Genomic DNA, 19,360 nt, shown 5'->3' on the forward strand with positions numbered 1-19,360 from the left:
ATCCTGTTCTGATGGAGAAATCAATCTTGCATAAATAAAGCAGTTCTTTCTCTGCTGTGTTTCTCTAAGCATTTTTTCTAGTAGAGTTGTGAAGAAGAACAAGAGCCTCATTCCCACCACCACAAATACTCCTTTTTCCATTATCTGGAAGCAAACCATTACTGTTTATCAAAGTTCCCAATACAACATTTCATGAGGGTTTTTTTAAAAATATTCAAGATTTACAAATACAACATTAAAACTTCATTAGGACTAAAATGGGTTCTTATTTTACATTTAATAAGTCAAATCATTCCACCAGATTACAGAAAACATGTCACCAGTCATTTATGGACATTAAGACCTGTGAGTCTGAGATCTTAAAACTTCAATTAGACAAAACAGTGTGACCTCTCTCTACGTACAGCAGAAATTTATTCATCCCTTTTCTAATCACATAACATCGAAATATACATTTATTCAGTGTGAATTCACCACTGAAAAAGTTCTGCTACACTGTGTTTTAAGAAGTAATTTCAAGGACATTATACTTGGAAACCCCACAGATAAAGAATGCTTTAAGATGAAGGGCATGAGAAACGAAGTATTTTGGTATCAAAGACAAAATGAACAAAAAAAGATGGAATACACCAACTAAACAAAGATGTACGCATGGCCTCCATAGGACAAACGAGCATTTAACAACACAGCAAAGGAAACTGTGATCAAGCTTTTTTCCATCTCCTTTTCTACAAGCCCAGATGCAACCACTCGGCTCCCCCTCAATAGCTGACATTTCTTTCAATTTTACTGAGAGCAAGACAAACACAGTTTGCATATAGACAACTATGTAATTGCAGCAAGGGACAGTTGCATGGTTCGCAAACTATAAATCACTACAAAACTCATGGCAGTAAGAGGTCATAGACTTAACTATTCATTTATTTAAATATATACCACAGTTTTCATTTCTTCTGGTCAAATCAATATATTTTAATTGCTGCTTTCAAATGCAGTGGTCTATGAAAATGACAAAAATAATACTAGAAACAAAGCAAATACATGCCCTAGAGGCCTTTTAATTCCTGAAATCATGCTGCCCTTTTACTTGCTGTTGAAGAATGTTTGTATATTGTTTCCTTTCAAAATGCATTTCAAATCAACTTACACTCCAGTTTATTGAAAACTTCAGTTTACGCACAAAACTCAGAAGTGTTTAGTGCATTCTTGGAGGAAAAAAGCACAATACAGGAAAAAGAAAAGGGAATAGTAATTTTAGTGTAATACATATCTATGTGCTGTGTCAGGGCATATTTGAGGAAGCCATCTGTATGGCATTAGCTTCAATGAGGTTAAGGAACATAAACACTGAGCTGACATGAAAAATCAAAGCAAAAGAGCAAAGTAATACTGTTGCAACTCATGGCACACTTGGCATTCCTTACACGTTTGAAGACGCTGCCACCATACAGATTCCATCTCAATGGTTGGTGTATCACTAAAATGTCGTGAATTAATAACCGAGATATAGCCCACAGATGGCATATGATATGGTTTGAGATAGACTCATTTTGACAGGTGACAAAGACAACTACTCATCTCGTTATGTGAAATTAAGCACTTACGGGAATGGCAGGTGCGAACTGCCTCCTTTATACAGATTTGGAAGCATCCCATCACTCACAGAAAGTGCTGTACTAAAATCCTAGACAAATCTGGAAGCAGAGCTAGTGTTAAATCTGGAAGGGAAGTAAGCGAAGGCTGAGATGCAAGCACAGTCCTCTCACAGTCTGGATGATCCACATTCCCTCCTGATTTGGCCAGAACGCCAGACACTGAATCAGAAAATGGAGTTAAAAAATAAAGAAAAATGGAAGTATATTCAAGACAAAAATCAGTCTCTAACACTGCTCCACTAACATTAATTAATTTCAGCCAGCTATATAGATGGACCTATTTTTGACTTTTTGGACTAACTCCCATTTACTACTACTGCTTCCATGGATTTTTTTCCAATCTTCTTTGCCCATCGGTCACTTTAAGTGGGCATAAAACTGTCGCTAGAGCATTAGCCAGTAACCCCATAATACAATTGCGGAATAGGTGCCTGGAGGTTACTTTTAAAGCAGGATGTACAACTTATCCACAGTTTTGTTGCACACATTGATGGTACTAGAGGACGATGACATTATTCTATCTAGCAGTGTGTGTACTTTTAACAGTAGCTCCGTGCAAATATGTGTGGTTAACAGCATACAAGGTGCATACTGGCTGCAGCTGGGGGAGGACGGATGGATGGGAAGTGGCTGCGGGTGGTGTGCACCTGTGGGAGACTTGAGGATGGGTAACTAAAATCACTTTGGAGGAAATCAGAGAAGTGCAATGAACGTGTCCCACACCCTTATTAGGAGCAGAGGGACTCAGACAAATGACACTTCCTTTAAGGATATCTGTCCCATGTGTAGTGGGAAAGTTTAGTTGAGGGGATTAGATTTTGAAGTACAAATTTCAAAATGCATATAATGTAGATATAACAGATTCTCTACCAAATTCTTCAATTTCCTGTGTTGTTCCTATTGCCCCATATGAATTCTTTATGTAAACCCATACATCACCTGCAGCTGAACAAAACAGCAGAGAAAAAAGTTAGTGTAATTTAAAGGCTCTTCTCCTAATGACTTAGTGCAGGATGCAGTCTGTCAAATAGTTTGGAACATTTTAAAACATTGCAAGGTTCTCAATAATCATTTCTTTACAAACAAATTCCAAGTGAATACAGAATTTATCATTTGGAAACACATGGTTATTTCTCATCCCCAAACAGTTCATGCTACATACATGCCTAAATACACATGGCACTGTTACAACCATACTTACTGAATCAAAATCTCGAAGTGCTAAGTTACATCGGAACATACCGTACAAGTATATTAATGATCTTCATGGGATAACAGCATCTCTTGAAACAACTAACCTCTTTAAAGACAGATGTGTATTTACTTGACAGCAGTATCTGAAGCCACTGGGTATACTCAGTATTTTAGGTCACGTATAAACTGAAACTGACTCCCTATCTTTAACAAACCTGAGTTTGAATGGCCACAGGCTCAGGCCCCCAGAGCTACCAAGCCTTGCAGCATAAAAGCCTGAAGGCCAGTTACAAATACACACCGATTTCCTTTGTCCCTCCTCTGCTCCAGTCCCTCCACTCGTGGCCCAGGAGAAGCTGTCTTCCTTTTTTTCCTCCTCCTCAGCCTCTCACACTGGCCTCCAGCATCAGCAGAGCTGTTGGCTGGCAGTTCTTGGCAGATACTAAGAGACTGTCCCCCAGATTCAGAGGCAGATGAAACACTCCCAGGATGAGTGGCATTGCTGCTCCTCTGGTTTTATTTCCAGGAAACCCTTGGGTGAGCGTGGGCAATATGCTAACAAGTCAAAAGACTCACAGGGCCAAAGTCTAGCTGCAAACCTGGGCTTACAGTAGAGCAGAAATATTGCTCAGCTTACAAAGATCCCTGAACACAGCCCCATCAACCATACAGTTTCAAAGCAGACAGGATCTCAGAGCATATTTATGAAATAACTTTCTTTTCTTTTAATGCAGTAGTGGGAAATGAAGAACCTGTACGCACTTTTTGGAACCTACAAAAAAAAAAAAATCTATCTATAAGGAGCTTAATAACCAGCTTATCAAAAAGTGGGCTAAATATCTTTCAGTGAAGGAATTTGCTATTCCAACGATCCATATTAATGGAATGAAAAAGTTATATTATAAAAGTTATATTATTTTAGACAGAGGATATAATCTATTTTCCTGATAACCATCAAGATGTTCCTTAGTGTGTAGCTGAAGTCCCCCATGCCTCACTTCACAACACAAAGAATGTAAGCTAGGCATTTTTCAAAGGAACAAAGTGTGTGGCAAGGGCAGCAAAAAAACTCCTCATATCTCCCCACCCCTCTATTTTTAAGGTGCTAGAACAGTATGAGCAACTTACACTTCAATTGTGTATGATGTGATGCATCTTTAATTTTTAGTTTTTTACTCAGTCATTAGTCTTTTTCTTCACAGGCACAACTTCATGCTCATTCACTGAAGAGATTACCATTGTCATTGTGGCCTAAGGAATTCTTTGCTTCTAATGCAGCTGCACCATCTACAACTCATGGTATTAATCTACACCTCCCTGTTCTTTTTATTTCCCATCTCCTCCCATCCAGACTAGTGACAGGCACAGAAACTCCAGTAAAAAGGAGAAGAAACATAAAGTCCAAGCATACAATTAAGCCAGTGAAACGGAGATTGAAATCCATAGTTTTTTGAAGGAAAATAGATATTCGTGAAATGTTTTTTTTGATACTAATGGATTTCAAGCAATACTACAAATCATTATTTAAAAAACGTACATAAAGTCTTTGGAAACTGGTAGTTTTAGAATGCTTAAAACTCAGTGCGTTATTGGACAAAACAAATGTATTCATACAAACCTTGTTATTAGTTTTGGAGTTATAAGGGTAATACAGTCATAAAGCTAGCAAAACATTTTATCTGCAGGTAAACTCAAATAAATTTGGCAAAAACTGCAAACAAAGCAAAATTGTTGCTGTTAGGATATGTCACTAGGGAAGAAAGTCCAGTTCCTAAAATCAATTTATGCTTTTAATGACTGCTGCTGCTTTATGCCATTTATGCCAGTAAAAGGATTTAAACCCTTGACCAGCAGTTGCATACATACAGTTGCGTGTAATTGCTACAAAGTTCTGATTTCTCAAGAAGATACGTAAGACTGGAACAACTTTTTCCTCCTCACTGGATACCAAAAAAATGACACAGAGCGCGTACATTTTTCCCACTTTTTTTTTTTCTTTCTCATTAAGCCAAAAACATTGTTCCAGTTAGCAACATGCCATCTAACAAAATAAATTAATCAAATGCAGCTCACTTTTATATCCATTATTGAAAGATGTTTACAACCCATAAAATAGTTTCATAGCTTTCTTAGGAGATAACAGAACTACGTCTGGATTTTATCCTAATCAACTGACATGAAGGTTAATCAACTTCTCATTTAATTTTTATTTTTTTAAACAAATTGCAGTTTTACCTTTTCTTCAACTGAAAAGTTAAAAGCACATTCCCCATAAAAAAAAAGTTTATTTTGTCTGGTAAAAATGAATACAGGAGATTGCCAATGTTCCCTAGTGATCTTTCATAGATACAAACTTGGAAGAGGGGTGTAGACAGAAAAGCAGAAGGTAAAAAAAGCTTTACAAGTTTAGTTTGACAGATGATCAGAATTATTTCACCAAATTACAAGGCTCAAGAATTCTCGGACATACATGAGATATATAAATGTGATTAAATCATCCTTCAAACTGTATGAAACCAAAAAGGTCAAGCAACAGCAGATGTTGCTATTGTACAAAAAAAGCTGATGTACACATAACGCATGTTTTGCATGGCAATATTCAAGATGTACATTTTCAATAGGCCTTCATGAATTCCTTATGCTCTGCCATCACACTTGAAGATTCATTTTTAAAGAAATTAGAGTCCTTTTCATAACACGAGTCAGGTCAGGGAGAGTTCTACCTACAGCACTTTTTAGAAAAGTGAGAAAGAGGAAGATTAGAGATCACAAACCAAATAGTTCACGGTTTGTGACATCCTCAGTCTAAGATTACAACTGATTGAAGGAATACAACATACCTTTTGTCTTGCTCAAATTATATCAAATTAAAACAACTACAGTACTCCTTAGCTGGGCAGGGCATTTTTTTTTTTTAAGCAGCTGCTGGAAATAAGAAAATCACTCTGAGACTACTCACAAGGTGAGCAGCAGTGACAAAAGACGCTGTCTATACCAAAACACTTTTTATACTAGGTGTTAAAATGAAAGCAAAGACAATGACAGTGAAAACTGCTAGAAGCCTTACTTGCATTTGCATAAGATGCTGAAAATGTTAAAATTAAAAAAAAAGAGGAAAAGCTTATAATGGATATGAGTGCACAAGACAGAATGCAACCGTCTAAGACATGCAACCAATCCACTTCCTAAAGACTTCTACTCAGTGTGTTTTTAAGGTTCTGTCTTAGTGAAGTGTATGACAAAGCAAAGAATAAAAGAAGAGTGTGGGAAGTTTCTTGGGACTTTTCTCCAGCTTGCATTTTTTAGCTGGTGAAGTGAAAAACTGCTTATTCCTATCAAGATAAAATTCCTTGTTTCAACAGGGAAAGGTGCAGCATCATTATCATAGTGGAGGAGGAAGTAGTGGTAGTGTTCTGGTGAAAAAATACTGTCCTTTGCATCTTAAGAAAATCTAAGTGCAACTTTTAATTCTATAATATCTTAGGGAAAGCAGCATGGAACCAACTATTTATTGGGATATTGCTGAAAAACATGGCTACAAATCTTACCTTGTTCTATAACCTTCCCTGATTTCTCCCTGTCTTCAAAGTTAGATTCTATCTATGAATATTTCTTATGAATTTCAATAAATTTATTTGGTGACAGAATCCAACAAGGCCAACCCACGTTTGGGACAAAGCTTTTGTTTCATGCTTCATATTTATGCAATATTCTTTCAAAGTCACATTGTTGTGCATGTTGTTGTTTATAATCTCACTGAACTACTTCATTACAAGTTTTTCTTATGCAGGTATACATTTAAGTTTTCCATGTCTTCTTATGGACACTCTGCACACACAGAATAGCGTTTGACATAGGATTACGAGTATGTTTTTGAGCAAGGCCAACATATGGTGTTTCTGGAAGCGTTCATTTGAGAACTAGCAGGAAAACAACTTTAATCCCATATTCCATTGCCTCTTAATGACATTTCTTTTAGTTCTTGGAAATCCTAAACAGGTACACAAGCCCAACATCACTATAATGAAGGTCCACAGGTCAGAGACCTCAGTAATAGTATCATTCCAAAAAGATTTGAATATCTTATTATCTGGATAACTTGCTGCGTCAGGCAAATGGCTTAATACTATTAGTGTAATTCTATAAATTTACCTGCAGGAATTTTTTAAGCTACCACTTAAAATGAAAATGTACTATGTGTAGGGTTCCACACTGACTTGATCAATGAATGTCTAATGTATAAATAATTTTCTGTTCTTTCTTACCTCCAGATGCTCTAAAATATAGGGAGGATTTGTCATGCCAAGCCTCAGCATAGCTCCCTCAGGAATAGCTTCAACCAGCTTCCACAGAAGCGTAGGGAGGTCTGTGCCAATGTCTCTGCCATAAGCCCCTGTGTCTTCACTGGTCAGCCATATCTCGCAAACACCCTCTGTGAATAAAAGAAAGAGATAATTAACAAATCTGTTTTAGAGCTGTTTATTTTATCATACAGCTGCTCACTCTGTTTAATGCAGTATTTCACAAGGCTATTATGCAGCCAGACTGGGTATTCAATTGTGAGGGGGAGGGAAGGAGGAGGAAGGCTTATCCCATGGGTAGCAGTGGGTTATTAAGTTCATTTTATGAGCACAAGAGTGCTACAACAATGCTGTAAATTATCATTGCTGTGGAGTGATTAACATTCACAGCCAATGACTAATTCTGTGCTGCTTCTACAGCAAGTCAGTCAAGTCTAGTACTCTGCTCTATTTTTTGAGCCTAATTCATTCAACACCGCAAGCGACTTTACCCAGGCAAAGAGTCTGCATTAATGGTTGTTACTAGCAGTCAACTGATTAACTAGTAAACTTCCAATAAGCAAAAATAGCTCTAAAGCACAGTAACTAACAGTACACTCCTGGCATAACTACTAAAACCTTGCATTCTTTAAATAATACAATTACCAATATAATATTAAGGTTGTATTAAAAAAGGCTAGTCACCACTACATGACTAAGTGATCGTGTTGGAAAAGTGTTAACAGACAGGAAATAGGTTTATTTTCCATCAGTCAGGGCCTTAGGAAGCAGTATATTTGATTTGTATTGTAAAGAGTATTGACCTTGAACATTGAAATTTGGTAATATCCTCTTGCTCAAAGAGGGGAAAGATTACACCACCCTTTAATAATAGCTGAAAGCAACAAGGTTTCATGCAGCCACTTCTATCAGTCTGCCCAGCTTTCATCCTTTTTGTAATGCAATCCATCTCCACCCCTTCGCTACCCCAAAGCAAAAAATAAGCAAATTAAAATAGGGTGGCTGAGAGGAAGACTCCTGTGATCCCCAGTCAGATAAGATACCATTAACTTGATGAAGAGCTAGATTTCTAATACAGATGAGCACTCTCTGGACTAGTAGAGAACATATCACTAAATATGAATGTTTATATTATAAAATATATATTTCAGGTGAGGAAAATGCAAACAACTATGTGGAATTAAATTATTTAAGTGATAAAACCAGAAAAACAAATTTTACAAAAACGTAAACTCAAGACTGCCATTCAAACTCACCCTACAACAATGAAGGTGGACAGAAGGCTATGTTGAGCAAAGACAATTCTGTTTGTTTCAAAAGGTTTTCAAGGTCATTTATTTAGAACAACAAAAAATAAAAAATAAAGGTAAACCAAGAAACTCATCACTTAAGATTTGCTTTAACAATAATTTAGTGAGACAGATGTGCAGCTCTGTTGTTTTAAGAGGCCTAGAGGAACGTACTCTTGAAGCAGTGCTCTTGGTTATCCAACTTCCCAACGCAACCTTGCAGTCACATTCAGGCAGAGCTCCCCGGTGCCCCATCAGCTAAGCAGAACTTGCCAGCGTATGCAATCACACCTTGGATTCCACCGCTGTTGCTGATGTTTTCAGAACTGCCTTTCACAACAGCCAGTGCTATGCTATGAAATGTATTCTGAGGTTTGCCACCTGGTCTACGTTTTCCCGAGTTACGGAAAAAGCCAATGAATTATGCATCGGCTACATTTTAAGAACAAGAGAAACGTAAATGATATAAATGATGGCTAATGTCCTGCTGTGCTTTTTATATCAGTTTCCAACAGCCATCATAACACTGAAAAACAATAATTCAGTTGCTGTTTTTCTACTGTAACAGAGTAATTCTCATTTTTAAACTTTCAATCTAAATGGTTGCATGGGGCATTTTTTGCACGAGCATGGCTGATGGAATACTGCCTCTCGGTCACCAGCTGAACGTTGAGGAAAAAGAATAAATCACTGGCTAGGAATGGAAATAACATTCACAGGGAAAACAACAGCAAGCTTTTAAAGCTGCATAGGTGGGGACCATTAGCCCCCCGGTGGGCTGAAACTTCAAATTAAATCACATGAAGAGGAAGCAGCTGTAAGAGTAAATCAGCAACAACAGGAATAACTGTCTCATCTGCTCTCCGATCAGGGTGTTGAACAACAAGCAATGGGAATAATTCATGCTGAGAGAGCCAAGGATGCAGTCTTACTATGTGGAGAAGGGGGGAGAAAACCTGTATTTTAGAAGAACATTTGCTTCCCAATTTCAGGCTGACAAAATGGACCTTCACATCCTGAAAGCTGCTATTGGTGCTAAGTATTCACAAACGGGAAATGAACTTAGTGCATAACTGTGGTGATACAGGCTCCACGTCAGCTGTTGGTAGGCTGGTTATTCAAGCCCTTTGCAACCTGAGTTTTAGGAGACTCTACTTAAACTGAGCAAGAAAAGAAAACAGCAGATCTCCCAAACACTCTTCTTAGTGAACCAACGCTTATTTTTTTCACTCAACCTTTGCCCCTCTGCACTCCAGACCTATGTAGGAAGCTATTACAAATCCACTGTCTAACCATGTGTTTTTTGTTGTTGTTGCTGTTTTTTCCTTTCTTTTGCATTGAACCTCATGAGCTCATTCACTATTCTGTTATTTGATAATTTTGGTGCTAATAAAAGCAAGCTGATTTTGTAAACAAGAAAATTGATGCAAACTACAGAGTTGAGATGTGCAAATTTAGAGCATTTGCGACAGCATTAAGGTCAATTATCATTATATCCAAGTAGTTACAAGTCTGTCTTTGGTCGCAGAGCACTGCTTATTCCTCACTCTGCCATCACCACCCAGCACAAGAGTAGCTTCAACAGCTGGATTCCAATCTGTGCTCTCTTGTAATTGGAGATGACTGAGAATGAAAAATGTTGGAAAACAAAAAGTTTCCAAGTAAATGAAGGAGATTCTGAGACTATTCCTTCTCCAACATCTCATAAAGAATACTCATTCCTGATTATCCAAAATACATTCTAACTTTTTTTCCCCCCCCCCCCCCCTCCTGGGGGTAGTCTAAACAATTCTTGTCAGAAAGAGAAGGAGAAATCCTGAAATTGTCACTTTTACAAGATATGTACATTTCTGTTTTAAAGACCACTTGATATGATTCATTTCTTTAGTAATAATGAAAAAAATCTAGAGTTTTATTTTCATGCCACTGTAGTAAACACTTTTCAGCAGTAGCACATAGCTTTCAAATTGAAGCAAAATCTACTCCATCTGAAAAATAAATTTACTGCAATCTACAAAACCATCTGAAGTTGTTAAAATATCAGATACTAATCCTGCTGAAATTATATTTGTTAGCCTGCTGTACTTATGTACAAATGAAAATTGCAAAAAAAAAATTATTTTTTCTTCTCCTTCCCTTCTTCTCATTCTTCTCTGACAGATTTTGTAATGTGAAAAGGAGTGCCTTCTCCAGCAGCACAATTCTCTGCAGGCTGCCACGGCGGGAGACCCCCAGCTCTGACCTCCTCGCTATCCCACATATGTTTATCAATAACTGCCTGACCTCCTTGCTATTCCTTCTCCAACAGTGAATTCTTATGGCAGCCTGCAGTGCTGTACAGACCACAGAAATACCTCTCCCACTGTACCACAGAAATCTGTAAGACCATCTGCCAAGGGGAGGTCTGACTTAAATGTTTGTCAGAAACTGCCTGCAGACTTGAGGACAATCCATCTAAAGCTGCCATTCCTGATCACACCCTTAGAATTAAAAAAAAAAAAAAAAAAAAAAAAAACAAAAAAAAACATAGCCAAAGAAAGAAAGGCTTGGAAAAATCAAATTCATTTTACATGTGCTTGTTTTTCAGAATGAGCTTACCCTACATAAATTAATTTTCTCTTCCGTTATTTGAATTTCCCCTCAGTTACTTCTCTCCATATTTTATTATTTTTTAATTTACCTTTTCTTCAGCATGGGTTTTACAAGGGCTATTTACATACTTGACACCAGGGCACGTGCCCAACTACTTTGCTGAATCAGTGCCCTAACTGAACAACTCTGAAGACATTTCTGTACATAACATATAACTGTATCAGCCTGAATATAATGCAAGTTTAAACAGAAACTGAGCTCTGTAGGAATCAAATTCCTTCTATACTTCTGAAGTACTCTGCAAGCATTGATGCAGCTTCAAGAGTTCAAGTCCTCTTAGCCAGCCAGCCCAACCCCATGGATCACACCCCTGAAAGATCCCACAGCAGAGAGCTTCGGGAAGATTAGGTCAATCTCAGAGTAATTCACTGGTACTAACAGGCATTTGGAAGGGCTACTAACTTACATTTCCCCAAGAAAGTGATATTTGACCTGTATATGAAGAAATCCTATAGCAGAGAGAATGCAGTTCCACACAAAAATCCTGTACAAACATACCCTATCCCAGACCCAAAAAGCTCTTTGTAGCTAATTGCTGCAATTAGAAATTGCAGGATATCTGCCATCAGATGATGAAAAAAGTAGACTGATAAAAAAAATACAGGTGTAGGTACAGAGCTGGTGAAAGAAGCAAGATGTCAGGCTACGACATAAAGGAGTGATATTTTTTTCTATCCTTTGGAAAATGTAGGCCAGCATTGCAGCTCTGCTCCCGACACACACACACGTCCCATCGCAGTCTCACTTTCACCTGGAGGGACAAAGTTCTAGATAGGTGTAATGCAGCCTAGCTTTCTAAGGGACCTTTATGAGGCCCAAGCATATTTCCTCTTTTCAAAGATCTGTTCTTTACACCCTTCTGGACAGTACTAAAGGAGTGAAAGATGATTGTCCACTCTTGTTTTCTTAATGCTGGCCATGTTCACTGGGGAACACCATTACTGACTGCCAGCTACACCTTGTACCATGGCTCACCACCCTGTGAGCCTAGCAGTCCAGCCAATTCTTTCAGCCACTTTATCATCGCCTTATCCAGGCCATATCTCAGCCATAGGTAAGAATATAGTACAGGAAACTATGCCAAAGTCTTCGCTAAATTTACAGTAAAACAACAAAACAAAACAAAGACCTCCACAGCTTTCCCCTCCTCCGCGCAGCCAGACATCTTATCAGAGAAGGCAGTCATGCATCGTTAAATCATCTGGTAAATCTATGTGAGGTGATCCCAGTCACCTCCTTGTCCTTCACGTGCCTAGAGGTGGCTTCCAGAAGGGTTTGCCCTATGTGCTTCCCAGAGACCGAGGTTCAGCTGCCCCGTAGTTCTCTACGTTCTCCTTCCTGCCCTTCTTGAAGGGCAGCGTGACATTTCCTTTTTTCCAGTCATCAGGAATCTCCCCTGATTGTCGTGACCTTTGGATGATGAGGGAGAACAGCCTCGTAATGACACCAACCAGCACTCTCAGCACACTCGGAGGCCTCTCATTGCAGGGTTATTTCTATTACTTCTGGATGTCAGCCTGCACTTCCAGAAACTGCAGCTATGTTTCACAAGTGCTTAGTTCTGTACGAGCCTTAAAGCGGTTGCGGTTTCTGCTGCCCACAGGATGATATATATATTAGAAATGAAAACACTAACTTGTACGGCCTACATATTTTTGAGAACAAATGTGTTGGAGAACTAAGATGAAGTGAAACTCGCTAAAATACTACAAAAGGAAATACAGAAGGAAGGGTATCATTCATTCTACTACATCTAGACTAAGTGACACTGACTCAGATTATTCCACCTATGCAGGATAACACATTATTTTAAAAGTACAACATTCAACAACATCACTTAAGAAGATTCTGTTTGGCAGTGTTGTATCCTGGAAGAATGCGGTCTACTACATTTAGTACAAAATTCAAGATGATTTTTTTTTCCTCCTTTTCACAATGCTTACTTTAAGTAACAGTTTGGACACACATACGATTTAGGATGTTATGAATTTATGGCTATGCATTAGTATATATATATGGCATGAAATTGTTGAACTATATAAACATGAACTTGATTCTAAAGTTTGTCTACCATAGACTTGACTTCAGTAATTAGAACAAATTCCTGATGCTACAAATTTCTGCAATGAAGATCGGGCTACATTTGCAAATTCCAAAGCAGATGAATTAGTCACACCTTGGACCTACTTAACTCTTCTGGCAACTATTTTTTCAAAAGTATGAAATGTGTCTTGACTTTCAGTTACATTTTATTTTTACAAAAAGTAAAATGCACTATCTCGTTTACTTATGTAGTAAATTGAAATTGGAGCTTAAATGCAGTTCAGTGCAAAGCAGTTCAAGATACAACACAAAGCTATTTCAATGAAAATGTGTTAATCTTTTTTAAAAACTACAACTCATATATTTTTCTGCCTCAAAGTGCACTTAGATTTGTTGCGTGATTTTATGCAACATATGAAGTCTAGTCAGGGCTAGACCAAAGTAAAAACAAAAACAAAAACAAAAACCACAACCAAACAAAAAAGCAAACAAATGACAAAAACAAACAAACAAAACAAAACAACAACAACAAAAAACACCACCAAGAATTAGGACCGCAAAACATTTTAGCTTTGTACACAATTAAAACAAAACAAAAAAAACAAACAAAAAAACAACTACCCCCCTGACCTCACCCAAAACAAACATATGCATAAGCATATGTTTGTTTAATACCACCTTTTGCATTAATTTTTAGGATTACTTTGGGGATTTTAGTGAAACAACCACACACTGAACGGAAGAGTCCTGGCCCAGCTACCTATTTATTCTTTAACATTCAGCAGTCTAACTTTAAAGTAAGGACACTCTGCCATCCACTTTATATTTAAATAGATGTGAAACGTAGTAGAAGAATCTAATGACCATTTGCTTAATGATGGCTTTCTATTTTATCTTGTGTGGTTACGGAAGTGGAAGCTACAGAGATCTATTTAAAGATTTCCTTTTCAAAAGCCATGCATCTGAAAGATGAAACTGTTTAGAACATTAATTCACTGAATTTGCCTATTTATCTAAAATCATTAAATGAAAGTTTCATTTGCAACAGCTACAATTTTCTTTTCAAACAAGTGTTAGAGCTGGGAGAGGGTAGCAAGAATTTGAGGACTAATATCAAAACCACAACCATTCCTTTTGCTAACGTTTCGCCATCAAGGCATTTACAATAGAAGTTTACTACCTGTGATTGTTGTAGGGTTTAGCAGTTTGACAATTTATATCAAATACTGTTTGTTTTGCTCATCTCTTTAGTAATGAGCATAAAGTATTTTGATAAAACAAGCCTAGTATCTGAAATTGTTACCCTTTAATAAAACAATAATTCAAGTTCAACTGAACAAGAAATAAGAATGCCTCTGAAAGTAACAAAGCACAGTTAAAATTATTTCTTCTTCTTACGCTATTAATAGCAAAAAAATATTTAGTAAAAGAGTGTTCCCAATCAAAAGCATGCAGCAGATAGGGCCAACTGATCATTAAATACCAAAGAAAGCATAATAGGTTTCTCTGTTCCACAAAGCAAACCCTTGTCCTTGCTTATAAAAGAGGTCATTCAACCCCTATAGGGCCCTCTGTTCCTAATAGCCTAATGCTTGAGCATAAACCAGCAGCCCTGTCTTGCCCGGTTTGGAACTATAATGCTTTTAGCAAAAGGGAGAGGAAGGCGGGGAGGAAAGGAAACAGTATAATAGGTCGCTTGGTGCTGCAAACAGCATGATAGCTAAATTATGAGTCCAGTTTCATTCTGCTAGAACAAGAGAGACTCCAAAGGGCATCAAGACAGACAGTCCGCAGAAGTTAGCTCAGCGCCAGCACTGCAGCATTATGCATCTTGCTTTCAAGGAGGATTAATGATACCATACATCATGATGATAAATTGGGTTTTGTAGTCAATTTGAAGAGAAAAGGGAGGAAAGCATTTCAAGAAAATTGGAGGGAAAAAAATGAAGTTGAATTTCATGAGTTGCTCCTAGTTCTCAGGCTGAGGGAAGAGGAAGCTATTCTTTAAGAGAAGTGTGCACTGCTTCTGTGGGACACCTGCTTATGATCTTCCAAATTCCAGGCATGTTGGTTACACACACAGTGGCTTTTGTAAGTTAACTCTTGCACATGTGAAAAAAAAGTAAAAATCCATTCTATCTTTAAATTTGCCAGTTAAAAAAAAGCTCAAACTTGCAAATTCATATATAGACATCCTACAACAACTTGGTTTTTGGAGGCAGAAGACATCTACTGTCTAAGTCAACAGAATGAAAGTCTTGTGTGTATTAATGACAAGAGAGAGAATTATCTGACAGTAATTAGTTCTTCACTGAATCAAGAACATTATACAAGAAGTAAATTCAATGATACACAATGGTACACACATTAAGAAAATAAAAGCATAAAGGGATCTGGGGATGCTGGCTGATCAAGCTCAACATGAGCCAGCAGTGTGCCCTGGCAGCTGAGACAGCAAACTACATTTTGGGGTGCATTAAACAGCACAGCCAGCCAGCCAAAAGAGGTGATTCTCCCTCTGTATTTAGCATTGGTGAGACCTCACCCTGAATATTGTGTGCAGTTATGGGCTCCACAATATAAAAAGGGTGTTAAAGTCCTTGAAAACCATTCAGAAGAAGGCAACAAAGCTGGTAAAATGGCTGGAAGGCACGTCCTATGAGGAGAGGCTGAGGACACTTGGGTTGTCTGGTCCGGAGAAATGGAGGCTGAGAGGTGACCTCATTGCTCTCTACTCCTTCCTGAGGAGGAGAAGTAGAGAGGGAGGTGCTGGACTCTTCTCAGTAGTAACTGATGACAGGACATATGGGACCAGCAGAAAGCTGCACCAGGGGAGGTTCAGACTGGACTTTGGGAAAACCACAGGGGAGTCAAACATTGGAACAGGCTTCCAAGAGAGGTGGTTGGTGTCCCATGCCAGTCAGTGTTCATGAGACATTTTGACAATGCCCTTGTGAGTATGTTTTAAGTTTTGGTTAGCCCTGAAGTAAGTGGTCAGGCAGTTGGCATAGGCGATCTTTGAAGGTCCCGTCCAACAAAACTGTTCTATGCTTTTGACTGGGTGACCACAGATAATGAATTTTGCAAAAAGGGACTTCAACACAACAGAAAGCTATTTCAGAAAACACAGACAGACACCAGTTTAGAGCTGTTGTTCTGTAGTTTTGTATATAGCATACAAATATACAGGTCCTTGAAGCATGAAATTACTGTTCTCAGCTCTATGCTTCACATAAACACTTTGTAAACTATTGATATGCTCATGTTGGTCTTGTACTATAAGCAGAGAGAGAAGGGCCAGTCTTGCACCCTGCAGAAATACTCCCCAGCTCTTGAAAAGAGAAAAATCAATATTTCTTCAAACCTAAAAACTAAAGAACTAAAAGGTATAATTTCTATGCCTAGTTTCAAAACTCAGATGAGAAATCTGCTTCAAAGTCTGTATTGAAAATGACAGATATGAGAAATCTTGTTTATGACTTAGAAATTCACTGGGAAAAAAAGGGTAAGGTGTCACTCATTATAACATACGCTCTCCGTTTTAAAACCAAAACATGGGCTATCGGTCTGTTGTAGATGAAGAATTAGATGCAAAGGGTCACACGCTGCACAAATTCAAGGAAATGGTCATGAGCTGTAGGCATATTCTGTGATATTACAGGATGCAGTGCTAATTAATGGAGGCTTTTACTGAATATCCATTGCTGTACTGCTAATGAGTCTGGATTAATTTAAACAATGTTTTTATGGAAACTGATTAATTCTTTGGAAGTAACATCGCACAGTTTAAATCATTTAAAGCATTTTTAGCCAAGCTAAATAACAACTGGAATGAGTTTAGAAAGAAAATAGCTTACATAATCTAAAATAGTGGCTTGCAAACAAGCTACCAGGGCGTGGTAGAGATATCAGACATAGAAACTCATACTCCAGAAAGCATTCTCCAGCTCAAATTCTTTGTATTTTTGAGAGCTGGAGCCTATACTACTATTTCATTCAAAGTTTCTGATGTTTTTCTTTAAATAGATGAATAGCAACAGTAAATAGAAACTGCACGTTGGACATTTACATATGACATATTTAAAATCACCTGAAAATAAGTTTGAAATAATCTGCATTAACATAAAATGCTGAAATTTGAAAATATGATCAAAGAAAGAAGATAGCTTACGTCTAACTTTGACTGAAAAGATAACAAGAATGAATAATCTCGGACCCATTACATATCCCAGGATTAGGGCAGAAAATCTCTTATGCATTTTAATCACACAAAAACGTAATTAAGAAGAAAGTACTATCATAAGCGACTAATATAAGTGCCAAATGCTGGTTATCACACTGAATTATGATAAAAGATATAATAATGTAAACCTCACGGAATAATACAGAATACAGAAATACTTTGATAAAGAGGGAGTTGTATGTTTTAAGCAATCCTTCTATATATCAGTCTTCTTATTTTACCTTAAAGTACTGAATTCCATGGACAACACAGTGTAATTTTTAATTCGGATTATTTTTGTATCAAGTGAGAGAAGAGTTCAAAAATATGGCAAACTGCTATATAATAGAATAAAAGCAAGAAAACAGTCAGCATGTGCAAGGCAGTTGGCTAGACACAGAATGCACTTAGAGGACGACAATTCCATGAGCCAACAATACAGAGGGGCAACGTGTAAGTAGTTTCTGATGATGATAATCCTTATCTAAATTTACCTCCTCACAGTACAGTAGATAACACCATTAACTCATTAAGAATAACCTGGCTTGTATCTGCAAGTATGCCAACTTGATGCTGCATTTGATGATAAGCTGAAATGGCTTAGTAGCAAGACAGTAAGGAAAATATTCATTAGACAGTCTACAGACAGAAATCACACCATAATAATTACCTTGATTTCTGCCAGAAGTCTCCTCTAAAATTTAGTATTACTTAAAATATTTTCTAAAATGGCTGATAGAACCTTGGAAACTGTAAGTGGGCCAGCTTGATGAAAAAGGAAAACAGCTGCATAGCATCAGTAATGGAGTTTCCCTAATTCTAAATGATGAAATTGTTTAAGTATATCTACTGATTTCTCACTGAGTACACAGTGGGTCTTTGCTGTGTATCCACCATCCAGCTTAAGCTAAATTTATATAGTATCCTGTGATACACCACCAAAATACATCATAATCAAAAGACAATTAAAATCTGTTGGAGATATCCACAGGGAGGTCAAAGTGAAATCATTTAAGGGTTTTGAAGGGTATTAATGTTTCTTTTTTTCTCATACAGATTAATGCCCATTAGGGTCTCATTCTAAATAGTAATTTACCTTTTGATGAACTGATTATATGTCAATACAGGACCATGAATTAAATCAACACTAAGAGAGATGAGCTTCTGTTCAGGATTCTTTATGAAAAAAAATATATCCAAAGAGCAATTACTTGATTCTTTCAAGACTAGAAGCCAAATAACAGTCCAGTTGTTCAGAAAAAGGGTCATCTATAAAGAATCATGCAGAAGATGACACATGGAAAATAATAATAAAAAACACTTTTAAACATTTGTTAAAGTAGTCTAATTATATCCCTGTTTTTTTTAAACACTCAGCAAAAGTCTGCAAGCATTACACAAGCTTGCCTGCCTCCATATACAAAAAAAATAAACCTGTAACGTGTTCCTTATACTCATACCAATAGCTTTACATGCTGTATTTAGCTCTGTAAAATACAACTCAGCAATGTAATTTGAGGAAAAAAATTACAAAGGTATTGAATTGTAAAAATCTTGTAACAGCTGCTCATTTGCATTAACTGCTAGAAAGCCATCATTAGGGAAGACATTATAAAAAACACAATAGACTTGTACTAAAGACTTCTTTAACGAGTTATCCTTAACTCTGAGAGATCACAATTCCCTTCAAAACAGGTAACTGTGTTCTCAAACACTAATTCTCTGCACAGCAGTTTAAACGTTTGAAGAACAGTGTTGTTATTGCTTGCTCTTTTGTTTCCTGAGATGGCTTTCCAATTAGGTGTACCTTTCATCATTTCACAAAATGTTCAGTTTTAGGACACTCATCCAAACCGCCATGGGCATGTCTAAGTACTGGTTTAAAGGTGCTGAAGGAGAGAAAGTTTATTTCATTTCAGAAAGCAGAGGAACACAGAGGGAAGGCTGGGTTCCAGACTCTGACAGTGGTGTACACATGTGCTACAGGAACACCGAACTGAGATA

General features: G+C 37.4%; 1 protein-coding gene across 1 annotated transcript in view; it reads right to left on the minus strand.

Annotated features, from left to right (window-relative positions):
* Nucleotides 1–19,360, minus strand: part of CDKAL1 (CDKAL1 threonylcarbamoyladenosine tRNA methylthiotransferase) — a 433,593-nt gene that overhangs the window by 160,733 nt on the left and 253,500 nt on the right. The window contains exon 10 of the mRNA XM_084282033.1: nucleotides 7,115–7,281. Coding sequence (XP_084138159.1) covers nucleotides 7,115–7,281 — 167 coding nt within the window. The remainder of the gene's footprint in view (nucleotides 1–7,114; nucleotides 7,282–19,360) is intronic.

Source organism: Netta rufina (assembly GCF_964035555.1).
Source record: "Netta rufina genome assembly, chromosome: 2".
Lineage (NCBI taxonomy): Eukaryota > Metazoa > Chordata > Aves > Anseriformes > Anatidae > Netta > Netta rufina.